Genomic DNA, 14430 nt, shown 5'->3' on the forward strand with positions numbered 1-14430 from the left:
TAATATGTTCAATATTCTCTAGTATTTTGCTTAATATTTCCATAGAATAACATTCTGGTATTGTCTCTGATCCTTCAGGTATTGGGGAGCAGGGCTTGTACCGAATCGTTGGCGTAAACTCCAAAGTACAGAAACTACTGAGCCTGGCTATGGGTAAACGCAAAACCCTCACATAACAATGTCCAAATTCCTTAAGGGGAAATCATCTACTTATGTTTAAAAAAAAACATTTCACCATTATTGATTTTAAGTGAACAATTTGGTTTATCAGATCCTAAGACATGTGCTGATGTGGAGCTGGACAACCCAGAGTGGGAGATTAAAACAATAACAAGTGCAATCAAGTTTTATCTCAGGTATGTGTGGGAAAACTGATCTGATTTGTTGCTTCCTGTCTTTATAATAACTGGACAGTTTCTGCTAGATTCATCCCTTAAAATGACAGTTTAATTCCTTATAACCTCGATGCATATTACTCTACCTGTCATCTCTTGTTTGTCCAGGATGTTGCCTGCGCCTCTCATGACATATCAGTACCAGAGGAGTTTCATCAAAGCTGCCAGTAAGTCTCATATTATTCTGCATCAAGATAAACAGCTATTTAAATAAAAGAGTGATTGTAGCAACAACAGGAAAGATCTTAATTTAAGTCGAATTTCCATCCTGTAGGTAGATTTTAGTAGTTGCTATTTTAAGATGTAATCCTTCTGAATTACATAGGGATGATATCAATAAGTATGTTTTTTTCCTTTTTTTATGTTTTGGGAAAAACTTAGATGACTTTTAAAACACAACTAATACAATTCTGCATCTGAATGACATAAATGGGATTTAATTTATTCTTATAATTCTTCTGTGACACAGTTTGCCTCCAGCCAGCGTGTGGATTAGAAGTATTACACAGATAAGGGTCAGATTTGACATGAAAGTCAAAAGCCGAGGGTTTCTGAACTAAATGGTACAAACTCTCTGAGGGAGTTATGTAATTCCAAACCACAGCTTAAAAATGATCTATTTTTGTATGTAAAGCGCCCGTTGTGGAGGAAAAAAAAAAAAAAACACTTGGCTTACTCAGCCATTTTAAAGATTGATTATCTCTACTGTCCGACAGCCAAAGCAATCGTTTCAGTCCACTGCATTCCTTTCCTGCTGCTGCTGCTGGGATACAAAATAAACTCCTGAAAGCAGACGCTGGCTCAGACTTTCTTCCCAAAGACATCAGCTAAATTAATGTCAGTTTTGATGTAGCTTAATATGAAGAGCAAACATTTATGTTAAAAAGCAAAACATAAAAGGAGTGTGTAATAACTGCACGCCTACCAAGCTAATGTAATCCACCTAAAATGATGGGTCGGGCAAGGAGAACATCAGAGAAGCAGTCTCGTTAATCAGTCTTAAGCTTAACGAGTTGGAGAAATTGTTCAATTAAAAAGGTTTTAATTAATAAAAAAGTTGAAATAAACATATTCTAAGACTAAACTCTGTAGTTGCAACATCATTTGAAAAATGTTACAGGAGATATGAATATTATATGTTTATGAACAATATGTAATTTCTCTTGTTAATTATAATCTTCTCTACTGTATGTCAAAAGATCAAGAGTAATTCAGTTTAACCGAGTCAGGTTTTAAAAGTTGGACGGACAGGTTTTCCGTGTTTGACTGCGGCTAATCCTAAAGAAAGAACGACAGCAATGCTGGCCTCCAGGAAATGACTGGTTGTCCCTAGCAACACTACCAGGATGCAGCGTTGTATAAAGAGCAGCCAAACAAGGGTGGAGGGGGTGGTCAACAGGGCTTGTGGAAGTTTAGTGTGTAAAACAGCTGGTTTAAAGACATTCTGGAATTTTTCTCTTTATAATGTTTGCTTATAACCTTTTTTTTGTTTTATTTTTTTCACTTTTCTTATGTCAGAACATCTCTGTGGTTTGAAAAACTATATAAGGAGGAATGTGGCTGAATATTGTTTCTTTTCTCCTCTCACTTGGCAGAGCGCCGTGAGAACGCTGTCCTGCTTTGAACTCTCTCTGCCAGCTCCTCCCTCTTTCCCTTCTCTTTCACATCTCCAGTCCCTCCTCCGTCACTCATCTTCCCCCTCCTCATGTTTCCTCTCATCCAATGTATAGAATTTCAGGTTGAAACATAGAAATGAGACAAAGATTCAAAAAGTAAGTAGTCTTGTGGGAGCAGGTTTTGTGTAGAGTTGTAGAGAAAGAAGAGGAAGAGCAGAAGGTGTGGCAGGATGGAATCTGTCTTCTGATACCTGTCTTTTGTGCGAACTGACAGGAAAATACCAAACGCATTAACTTTCCTTAGAACTGACATTCAGTTTTGCTTGCATGTTTTTCCCATGAGTTTTTCATTTTTTTTTTCTGTATAAATTTCCTGCATTATTATGTCTTCAAATCCCTCTAAAAGTAAAAAAAAAAACAACTATTCATTATAGTGTTTTCTATTAATCCAAATTGATGAAATCCAAATAGAAATATGAGCCGGTGCTGCAGAAAGCTTTTTTGCACACAACTAGTCTAGCGAGTCAGCATTTCCCTGTTAAACAAATATCAACTGATAGCTATCTTTTAATCATCGCTTGGTTTCACCCGATGTGTGAAAAGATTGTTATTCTCCTCCCGGCTATCTAGAAGGGATGAGATAGATGTTTGATTGAGTGATATCTCTAATACTCACTGCCTTTTGTCAACCGGAGACTTAAATAGACAGGTGGTACATCAATAGAGTCCTTAAAACACATTGTCATCCTGAAAGCTTCTGAGACATATATTACTGGATTTCAATGTGTTTTGTTAGAGCAGTTGATGCCTCCGAATAGAACAGATATCGAGATGTTAGCTGGACGGTTTGCCTTCAAGCGTAATCTACCAACCAGATGCCGGCGGCACGGGTTTGTTTCATAGAAAATAATGAGGGTTTCTCGTTTGCTTGTCTCATGCCGCTGATCTGTGTTGCCCTTTATTCCTTTCCCTAATGTCAGCTCAGGGCTGAAGGTTGTTGCCACTCATTTGTCAAGCAAATGTATTTACGCCCCAATGTTTGCATATATGAGGAACAGTTAAGGGCTTGAATTACTTCTCAAACCGGTTTTGTTTTTTCACTAACATTGTTGCTTTTCATATAGATAGCCTTTCTAAAATAAGTAAAGTAAAATCTGTATTTTGTGTTACACTTTACCCAGAGATAAACAATTTAGTTAACTTAGTAAAAGTTATTTAGTGAAAATATGGTGAAAAAAATGACTTTTCAAGTTTCTGCTACTGGAATCCTCTTCATACCAGGACTAGTGTTTCACCGATACCGATACCAGTATCGGACGGGGCCCCGATACTGCCCTAAAATGGTGGTATCGGCGAGTACCAACAAATAGTGCATCAATACCATTTTGAGAGCCATAAGTTTATTCAACTATTGTCACCCATTCCAGGTAGGCAATAAAAAGTTCTACTGGATTCACTTTGTATTAGTTTTTTTCTGCTTCACAAAGGTAGGCAGCAGCTTGACAAAGCCATGATGGCAATTATTTTACATGCAAGTAGTATGCGGTTCTTCATATATACACACACACACACACATTTTAAACAGGTGATATTGGTATGGTATCGATATCGGCCAATAGTGCGCAGCCAGGTATCGGGTATCGGTATCGGGGCCAAAAAATGGCCTTGGCGCAACACTAACCAGGACCCCTGCATGACTCTTCTACCTCCATGCTTTACAACTGGAATGGGTTTTATCTTTATTTTATTTTTTCTTGAATGCTGTATTTCCTTTATCAGGGTTTCCACGGCTCATTAAAAATCATTAAAAGTCATTAAATTATTATTTTTTAAATTAAGGCCTTAATTGGCATTAAAATTCATTAAATGTCTTTATTGTGGCATTTAAAATGCTTTATTTAAAAAAAAAAAGTTTATAAAAACAATTTCGTCAGACATATTATATCACAATATATTTGCGTGGAACTGCGTCCGGTTGATCGCAAAGCTGTATGTTCAGAAAAGAAGCTTGAGTCTGAGAAAAAGCTAGAGAATGGGGGGGAAAAGCTAATTTCAACAAAAGTGGCTGGAAAAACGAGAAATTTGGGACATGGCTGCAGCCTGTCGACGGGTACCTGTTGGTGGTATTAAAATGATTTCTAAGAGCATTAAAAGAGCATTAAATTTGAGTTATTCATTCCTGTATAAACCCTGTTTATGCCAATAGGGTCATTTATTCTTCATTTTCAGATTTACTTGATAAAACAAAGAACATGACCCTGAGCATCCTCTTCATCAAACAAGCATAAAACAGAGGTGTCTTCTGTCAGAGGCTTCTCCTGAGCTACTGTGAGAAAGACTTTGGAAGATCAGCAATCATCTCAAACAACTTGATCAAAGAAAACATGTTTTATGAATTATAACAATGTTTCCCAACTTTTTTTGACTTGTGAACCCCTTTGGGCATTTTGTCTTACCATGAGCACCCCCTCTCATTTAAAAGTATCTGGCCTTTAAATATGTGCAACACTTGGTTGCCTAACAGTTGTCCAAAAGTGGAGCGTACAATAACTGATTATAAAATAAAATATATTTTAATCAACTTAATCTTTTAAGTTGAGCATTTAATTCTGAGGCATTTTATGCTTTCCATCTCAATAAAAAACATAAATATGTTGCCTGGAAATGAGTAAGGAATCAAAATAAATACAAAATAAAATCATATTATAAACCTGTATTTATAAAACTGGCACTTCTTTGAGTATCTCCTCTATCATATTTAAACTTGATATACTGGGAACAAAATATTGATTATAGTCAGACTCACTTAATTAGTTTTACTTTGTTTTCATCAAAACACCTGAGCTGCTTTGATGAGCTCAGTGGGGAAAACAGCAGATACAAGGCTGTTCTCTACATCCAGTCTGTTCCTCTGCTTGATTTAGATGTGTGTCACAGCAGAAGGTGAACTTAAATAAAATCTTACTTTTTGGTTGATAAAATCAATTGGATCCTAACAAAGTAGAATAGATCCCAGCCCGATTTTATTTTACTACCTAATAAATAAATAAATAAAGGGGATTGTTGGCCTAGTAGTTAGAGCAAGGCGCTTGTGCTCTGACAAGGTTGTAAGTACATGGTTTGATCCCCACAGCCTCCACTCTAGGTTCCTGAACAAGACCCCTAACCCCACACTGCTCCCGGGGCGCCACACAATGCCAGCCCACTGCTCCCCAAGGGGATGGCTTAAATGCAGAGAGTGGATTTCCCCACTGTGGCACACTAAAGGGATTTATATACATGTACTCCTTGCAATGTGCACACAGACCACTAGGAGTTTTGAGTACCCCAGTTGGGAATCACTGAATTACATCATTTAGTTTCCCTATGGGAAAAATAAAGTATTTTAAATGGAACTTAATCATCAAATAATCAAATTTTACTCTAAATTGTCCCAGATATAATTTTTTCTCTACATCCTGGTATTTAGATGTGTTCTTTCGGGCAAGCTTTAGATTAGCCTTCATATTTCTCTTCAAGAGGTGCAGTTTTCACCGTGACATCTGCCACAAGTCTTGTGTAGACCCATGTATGACATTTTTGTGTTTTTTTATACTTATTTCTGCATTTTGCGCCCTGCTGTTATGCTCAGGTCCAAGGATCCGGGCCTGTATACAGAAACTTTGTCAGGATTAAAGTGTGTGAATGAGCTTTTCAGCCCTGTACTGCAGTCTGTGGTGCATTACTTTTCCGTTGACAGCCAGAGCTGAAGGCCTGATCTAGTGTGAGCACTTTGTCACCTTGCTGTTGACTTGGAACAGTGATGCTTTAACAGCAAGTCTGTCGGCCTTAACAGTCTACAAGGCTACACGCCTTTCCCGGTTTCCAGCAGTTCTCTCCAAGAAGATTAATGATCTTGCAAATCATAAATTGCATTATGGTGTAAATCATGAAAAAAAAAATGTTGATAGCTTTAGTATTATTTACTTTGCCAACACGTTTACAGCAGAAACTGCATAGATGATTTAAACCTCCATTTGAAGCATAATGTGTGTCTTATGATTCATATGTATAGACATGCTTCATTAAAATCAGCATTTTATCAAACCTCTGGTGACAAACCTTATGCTTGTACCTCTTATGATCTTTATAGATGATAATTTTCTACTGGGGTGTAACAGAGAGGCTTTAGGGGAAAAACATTCCTACTGCAAATTATTAGAGCACTTTCTGTTTCTCCTTTTCCTTATAATGTTTGTTGTAGCAGGAATCGCTTTTATGTTTACTTTTCTAAGCAAACTACAGTCTATAATTTACATAAACATTAAATGTCGTGCAGTATGGCAATCCAACTAACTAATAAACACATTGTTGTGCTAGCCAGACATTTTACGGACTTTAGGAGCATTTTCTTAGAAAACAATTCTCTTTGGTGTGGCTATGAAGAGGGAGAGAAGGAATACACAAAATAACAAAAGCACAAGGTATAATTTTCGGGGTTTAGATTTAGTAAATATTAAAATAGGCTAATGATCAATCAAACTTATTTTCATAAAAATATGAAACCTCATTCGGGAAATAAACTTTCTATGAATTTCTGTGTAAATGCAGTCTCTACCTATAATGCCTCAGAATATTCTGCGTGTTTTAGATCTACATAGTCTTTCCCCGTTAATGCTCCAACAGCTGACTGAAAGTGTGAATACAGCTCACTTTGAGGATTATCTCTTCTTCTTTTGTAAACTCCTGGAATTAATACTCAAACTATTCCTAAGTCTTATTTTCTTAGACGGTCTTTTAGTTAATTTGCATAACTAATAAAAATATCCTCCTTTGTTCCAATATTACAATCAAGGAAACACATGTTGACTCTGTTAGCTAAATATTTGGTGCCTCGCTTATATTTTGTTATAATTGCTCATCCTTGATGATGTCTTTTTTTCTTGAAGAAACTAACCTTTCTTGTTAAATGTGTCTTTCTGCAGAGATGGATAACCCAGAGGCCAGAGTGAAAGAGATCCACGCTCTCGTCCACCGACTGCCTGAGAAGAACAGACAGATGTTAGAGATGCTGATGAAACACCTGAACAAGTAGGTGGAAATAACACAGGTGTACCGAACTCTGACCCTGCAGACTGTGAGCAGAGGACAGAGCACCTAAGGCCAAACAGAATGAATTATCTTCCTAGTTTGTTTTGTTTTCTTTATTGGAGAGATTAAAGGTAGGTTGTAGGTTGTTTTAGAAATTAAAGAAATTAGACGATTGTGTTAATCAATAAAGTTAGAGCTAAGAAAATCCAAAAAGATGCTTGAATTTTCTGGCTACAATAGAGGTAGATATTTCATTTCAACAAAGTAAAAAAACAGAAAAATGCTGGTTTTGTTTTCCAAGCTTGAAGACGTTTCGCTTCCCATCCAGGAAGCTTTCTCAATTCAAAATGTCTGGAGTAGCGTTTGAGCTCCGGGCTCATAGATTGGCACAAATAAAGCCTTGTTATGGCTTAGAAAACATGCAAATCGAACTGAAAAAAACAGGTCCAACCCTTAGTCATTGGGAGTCGTTGAGGTGGTCGTTGGCCTGCAAACCCCGATACGGCCCATTTCTCTGATAATGAAGTCGTTAGGGTCATTGTTGGCCTGGCTGACAACGTAGAGATTTCCGTTTATCATTTGGAGATATTTGAGCTGTCTAGAATTTTCTTCACTACTGTATATCAACCTGAGAAAGGCAACAGGATCTTAGAATGTGGGAGAGGAAATCATGCCGGAGGAACTCGAAGCTGGTTAATATGTTTTTACTGTAAATGTAGAGATATTTTGCAGAGAAAAGTCTCTAAAGCATTCTTGAGGTGGATTGGTTAAATTCTCTAGGAAGCGACGTTAAGTGGATTCTTATGTCTGTTTGGAAAACAAGTTGGATTTACTAAAAGTAGTGGGTTGATATGCTTCCATTGGGGAATTGTCTTTCACAGGTGGGTCTCTGCAAAAACCAAACACATCTTCTTTCATGTTGCCTTTAAAACGTCTTTACCTCTAACTATAGCATTTGCTTACTCTCCTAGTGGAGCTCAGAATATATGTGACTTACTACCTTTCCTAGTAAGTCTACACACCCTTAAATCTGGATTCAGTGTAAGTTTTAAATCTTCTTACATTTCTGTGAATCCGATGAAGAAATGAATAAAGCTCAGCTTCCTTTTTAGCTTTTTCCTCACATTTGCTCCATATCTCCACTTTAGCTTAGTATTTGGGGAGAGATTTATAAAAGGATAAGCTAGGCTGAGGCTACGCATTCATATGTTTGCTAGAAAACTGAAGAATAAAGAATTTCCCTTTTTAGCATCGTAGTGAATCCAAGTGGTCACTCAGATTTGCAAAACAACAGTTATACTGGGGGGAAATGAAAGATCTTGGTGGCTTAGCCAGAGTCAAGAATACATTTGAAAAAAGAAAAGTCTTTGCAGTGAGACGATTATGGACGAGAGATGTACTTCTAAAAATATAATAAATATTTGCAGAGCAGTGTATGCAAATGCTGTTATGTAAAAGTTAGGTTCCTACTATGGAAGACAAATAATTTGATTGCTTTCACAATGGATTTGTTTTGGCATTAATTGTTCAGCTTCGTTTTATAAAACTGTTATTTTGATTGTAAAACCGTTTATTCCTGCAACTTTAACCCTTTATAGGGTAAGTTACCATTTGTGCATACCCCTTACAAATGGAGTCCCCCCTCCCAGTCCCTAAGTAAGGTCCAGAAGCACAAAAACCTCTTGGACACTAGGCCTGTTTTCGAGAAATATGCTTGAAAATAACATGCCCAAAATGAATTGAATATATCTCAAGACCTACAGAGTTTATTTTAATTGTTTTGGTATCAAAATAAAGGCAAGACCCCAGAGAATATGTTACAGGTCTAAAAACCATCTTGGGGCGAGTGCTGAGGACCCAAATTTGGGTCCTCATGTTATGAAAAGGTTGGTAGAAAAAAAAGTTAACAAGTCAAGAAAAAAATGTAAAAAGCCACATAAAAAGTTCAAAAGTTAATAAGCCTATTTAACAATTATATTTAGTTTTCTAAACTAATAAATGTAATTGCCAGTATCAGAATTTATGCCTCTAAGGTTAATGTTGTACCAAAAAAAATGTGTTTCTTTCACTCTCAGAGTTTTTTTTCATGAATTTCTTATACAAGCATTTATTTCTAAAATTAGCACTTGTTATTTTTCTTACTTTATTCGGGAAAGTTGGCGTTTCTTGTTATTACATCGACATTATTTTTTACCATCAAAATATCCATATTTTTTTTAATGTTGCGAAGGTAATATGGTCTTGTACTAGATTCCAATAACACTAGTGGCTTGAAATTTAGATTTTCAAGGTATTTCCCTAAGAGCCCTATAAAGCAAATACCTTGTACATAACTATACATGGCAGATATATTGTATGTCAAGGCAAGGAAAGCGAGTTTATTCATAAAGCACATTTCAGTGGTAAAAATATTTAGAGTGTTGTACATATAAATGCATGCCTTTCAATAGTCAATTTGAGCATCAGCGTAAAGAAAATCATGGTATGACATCGGTGGCTTATGCATAAGTATCCGACTGACATTGTGTATTCAGTCTAAACCCTGTGGATGTCATGTTTAGGTTTTCAGACTCTGAATAGGAGCAATCACGGAGGCAATGATCTGTTAAAGGTTTTATTGAAGGTTTGTGGTAGTACAGAGAGGAGTCCGGCAGGCAGGGTTGTCAGGATACGGCTGGAAGAGGTTAGGTTACAGGTGAGCAACCGGTCGGTGCTGGTGGAAGAGTGAGGGATGTATGAGACTCACAGAGAGGAAGGCTTGGCGTCTGTTTGGGAGGATGGTGTCCAGTGATCCAGCCTATTGGTGCAGGTCCGGTTGGCGAGATCGGATGGTGGTGTCTGAGGGTGGACTGGCAGGTGCGCTCAGGCAGGAGGGCGTCTTAAGGTTCTGCGACCAGAAGCCTCACAGGTTCCTAGAGGCTGACTGAGTGGTTTCAGGGCTTGGGATCCTGGGTTCTAGGAGGAGGGAGCAGAGAGGACAGGGTTAGATTCAGGCAAGGCTTAGGTTCTAGGCTTGGTTCAGGATCAGTTGTACCAACGCTGAAGCATTAACGAACTGACGCCCTCCTCCTGGTTCCAGCTCCTTAAAAAGGGTGGAAATCAGCTGACGAGGAGCACCTGCCCATCCAGCCCTGCAGAGAGAGAAAAAAGGAAAAGCAAAACCCCAGCCTGCACCCAGGACTGGGAGTATGACAGCACCCCCCCTTTAACGGACGCCCCCTGGCGGCCGTCCGGACGAAGAGGACTCGAACTCAGAAATAAGAGTAGGGTCAAGAATAAAAGAGCGAGGAACCCAGGAGCGTTCCTCAAGGCCATAACCCGCCCAATCCACCAGGAACTGGTGGCCTCGACCACGGCGCCTAGAGGCAACAATCTTGCGGACTGTGAAGGCCGGATGACCATCCACAACCCGGGCGGGCGGAGGGGGCTCGGCAGGAGGGCACAGTCGGCTGGAGGAAACAGGCTTGATCTGGGAAACATGGAAGGTGGGGTGTACACGAAGATGTGGAGGGAGTTTGAGACGGACAGCTGATGGGCTGATAACCCGGTCAATCTTAAATGGACCGAGAAAACGGGGAGCCATCTTTCTGGAAACAGCCTTCAGTGGGAAGTCCTTAGAGGAGAGCCAAACCTCCTGTCCAGGCAAACTGGCGGGTGCAGGAAGGCGTTTGCGATCTGCAAACGCCTTGTCACGGATGGAGGCACGTTCCAGGGCTGCTCGGGTCTGGTCCCAGATTCTACGGCAACGGGAGAGGTGTGATCTGACAGAAGGGAGGACAGAGTCAGGGAAGGATGTGGGGAGGAGAGATGGCTGGTAACCCACAGAAGCTTCGAATGGGGAAAAACCAGTGGCCGCGGATACGTGGGTATTATGGGCGTATTCAACCCAAGCGAGATGCTGACTCCAGGTGTTGGGGTTCTGGGAACAGAGACAGCGGAGGGTGTTCTCGATTTCCTGGTTGAGCCGCTCGCATTGCCCATTGGACTGTGGGTGAAATCCTGATGAGAGCGAGACCCCAGCTCCCAGACTCTGACAAAAGTCACGCCATACTCTGGAGATGAACTGTGGACCGCGGTCAGAAACAATCTCAGTGGGGAGTCCATGAAGCCTGAAGACGTGGCTGATTAGAAGCCGGGCTGTCTGATGGGCAGACGGGAGTCCTGACAGGGCCACCAGGTGGCAGGCCTTGGAGAACCGGTCAATGATGGAGAGGATAACTGTCTTGTGGTTGGAAGGAGGAAGACCAGTGATAAAATCTAAGGCAATGTGAGACCAGGGGCGGCTGGGTCTGGGTAAGGGTTGGAGAAGACCAGTAGGTGGTTTGCTGGAGCCTTTATTTCTGGCACAGACAGGACAGGCAGAAACAAATTCAGAGACATCTTTATTGAGTGATGGCCACCAGTAATACCGCCGGATAAGGGCGATTGTGCGACTAGAGCCAGGATGACCAGAGAACCTTGAAGAATGACCCCAGCGGATAACTTGGGAACGGACTGTGGAGGGCACATAGCGTCTTCGTGGGGGACCGCCTCCGGGGTCTGGTTCGCCCACCGGTGCTTGCTGCAACTGTCTCTCTAGCTCCCAGGAGATAACTCCAAAAACGCAGGACTCAGGGATAATGGTTTCTGGATCTCCTGGGTCTTCAGAGGAGGAGAATAGCCGGGACAGGGCGTCAGGCTTAGTGTTCTTAGAGCCAGGGCGATAAGTGATGGTGAAGTTGAAACGGGAGAAAAACAGAGACCAACGACTCTGGCGGGAGTTCAGGCGTTTGGCGGACTGGATGTAGGAGAGGTTCTTGTGGTCGGTCCAAATGATGATGGGTAACTCTGTCCCCTCCAGCCAGTGGCGCCATTCCTCCAAGGCCAGCTTGATGGCCAGAAGCTCTCGATCTCCTACGTCGTAGTTTCGTTCTGCAGAAGAGAAGCGTCTAGAGAAGAAGGCGCAGGGATGGAGTTTCCCGTCGGAGGCTGACATCTGGGACAGAACTGCTCCAACTCCTGTGTCTGAGGCGTCAACCTCCAGAGTGAACTGGACCAGTGGATCAGGGTAGGTGAGGAAGGGGGCCTGAGAGAATCTCTCCTTAAGGAGTCTGAAGGCCTGATCTGCTTCTGAAGACCACAGGAACGTCCTTTTGGTCGAAATGAGAGCTGTAAGAGGGGAAACAATGACACTGTAGTCCTTGATGAACACTCTATAGAAGTTTGCAAACCCGAGGAAGCGCTGAAGCTGCTTTCGGGACGTGGGAGTGGGCCAATCAGTAACGGCCTTGACCTTTCTGGGATCTGTCTTCACCTGTCCACCCTCAAAAATGAAACCGAGGAAGCTGATGGATTCTTGGTGGAACTCACATTTCTCTGCCTTTACGAAAAGTCGATTTTCCAGGAGGCGCTGTAGGACCAAACGGACATGCTGCTTGTGTTGTAGTGGATCCTTAGAAAAGATAAGTATATCATCAATGTACACAAAGACAAATTGATTAATGAAGTCTCTGAGAATGTCGTTTATGAGAGCCTGGAAAACAGCAGGGGCGTTGGTCAGACCAAATGGCATGACCAAATATTCAAAGTGGCCGATGGGGGTCTTGAACGCCGTCTTCCACTCATCCCCCTCTCGAATCCGGACCAAGTGATAAGCATTGCGGAGGTCCAGTTTAGTGAACAACGTGGCTCCCCGAACCGTATCGAAGGCTGATGCCAGGAGGGGAAGAGAGTACTTGTTTTTAATAGTAATCTGATTTAACCCCCGGTAATCGATGCAGGGGCGTGAGGTCTTATCCTTCTTCTCAACAAAGAAAAACCCTGCCCCGAGGGGTGAGGATGACGGGCGAATAATGCCTGCATTTAAAGAGTCATTAATGTATTTCTCCATGGCCCCCTGTTCAGACTGGGATAATTTGTAAAGACGGGCCGATGGCAGCGGAGCCCCTGGTAGAAGATCTATGGAGCAGTCGTAAGGCCGGTGGGGTGGAAGACAGAGAGTCAGATCTTTACTAAAAACCCGATTGAGGTCGTGGTACTCAGAGGGTACCAGGGACAGATCAGGAGGGACCTCAGGACAGACTGGGGCGGCCGAAGAACGAGGAAGAGCTGACTGAAGACATGAAGCCAGACAACTGGAGCTCCAGGTCTCTATTCCGGATTCTCTCCAATTAATATGGGGATTGTGAGCTGACAACCAAGGGTAGCCAAGGACTACAGGTGAGTGTTTGGTGTTGTATCATGGTCTGAATCAGGGCTTCGTGCTGGCCTAGCAGTAAACCCTGGTGGGAAATAGCACTGCGTAATTGCTCTCCAGAGTCAGCTTGGTCAGTTCGTTCTGTCATGTTTAGGTTTTCAGACTCTGAATAGGAGCAATCACGGAGGCAATGATCTGTTAAAGGTTTTATTGAAGGTTTGTGGTAGTACAGAGAGGAGTCCGGCAGGCAGGGTTGTCAGGATACGGCTGGAAGAGGTTAGGTTACAGGTGAGCAACCGGTCGGTGCTGGTGGAAGAGTGAGGGATGTATGAGACTCACAGAGAGGAAGGCTTGGCGTCTGTTTGGGAGGATGGTGTCCAGTGATCCAGCCTATTGGTGCAGGTCCGGTTGGCGAGATCGGATGGTGGTGTCTGAGGGTGGACTGGCAGGTGCGCTCAGGCAGGAGGGCGTCTTAAGGTTCTGCGACCAGAAGCCTCACAGGTTCCTAGAGGCTGACTGAGTGGTTTCAGGGCTTGGGATCCTGGGTTCTAGGAGGAGGGAGCAGAGAGGACAGGGTTAGATTCAGGCAAGGCTTAGGTTCTAGGCTTGGTTCAGGATCAGTTGTACCAACGCTGAAGCATTAACGAACTGACGCCCTCCTCCTGGTTCTAGCTCCTTAAAAAGGGTGGAAATCAGCTGATGAGGAGCACCTGCCCATCCAGCCCTGCAGAGAGAGAAAAAAGGAAAAGCAAAACCCCAGCCTGCACCCAGGACTGGGAGTATGACAGTGGATTTATCAGGCTTTCCTTCTAGAGCAGCAGCAGGCTACAATCTGTGAGATGGGCCATTGTCCATATTTATACTGCATGTGGGTAAGAGCATGCAGGCCTTTTGGCAACGGCCACATTTCCATGAGCTTTGAAGGATTACAGCTGTTGATTGCCATCATCATAACTGGCTTTTATAGGTGATAGTATCAGAGCACGCCTTTGGTTTTTACGGTTTCCTATCTCTATCAGCCTGAAGGTTGATTCATTGTATCATTGGACAGAATGAGTTCAATGTGTAAAAGGTTAAAGGCATAAACGATCTCCAACTATAGGTGAAAATCATAAACATGATTAGATAACGAGAAGTGATTGAAATAATTCTTATTTTTTCCATATATAGCATT

General features: G+C 41.8%; 1 protein-coding gene across 2 annotated transcripts in view; it reads left to right on the forward strand.

Moving 5' to 3' along the window:
• The window catches only part of LOC119787970 (rho GTPase-activating protein 26-like), a 126705-nt gene that overhangs the window by 83504 nt on the left and 28771 nt on the right, over positions 1 to 14430 (forward strand). For both annotated transcript variants that reach the window (XM_038292072.1, XM_038292073.1), the window contains exons 14-17: positions 79 to 153; positions 272 to 356; positions 504 to 562; positions 6976 to 7081. In XM_038292072.1, coding sequence (XP_038148000.1) covers positions 79 to 153; positions 272 to 356; positions 504 to 562; positions 6976 to 7081 — 325 coding nt within the window. The remainder of the gene's footprint in view (positions 1 to 78; positions 154 to 271; positions 357 to 503; positions 563 to 6975; positions 7082 to 14430) is intronic.

Source organism: Cyprinodon tularosa, unplaced genomic scaffold (genome assembly GCF_016077235.1).
Source record: "Cyprinodon tularosa strain WSP-4 unplaced genomic scaffold, ASM1607723v1 ctg307, whole genome shotgun sequence".
NCBI lineage: Eukaryota > Metazoa > Chordata > Actinopteri > Cyprinodontiformes > Cyprinodontidae > Cyprinodon > Cyprinodon tularosa.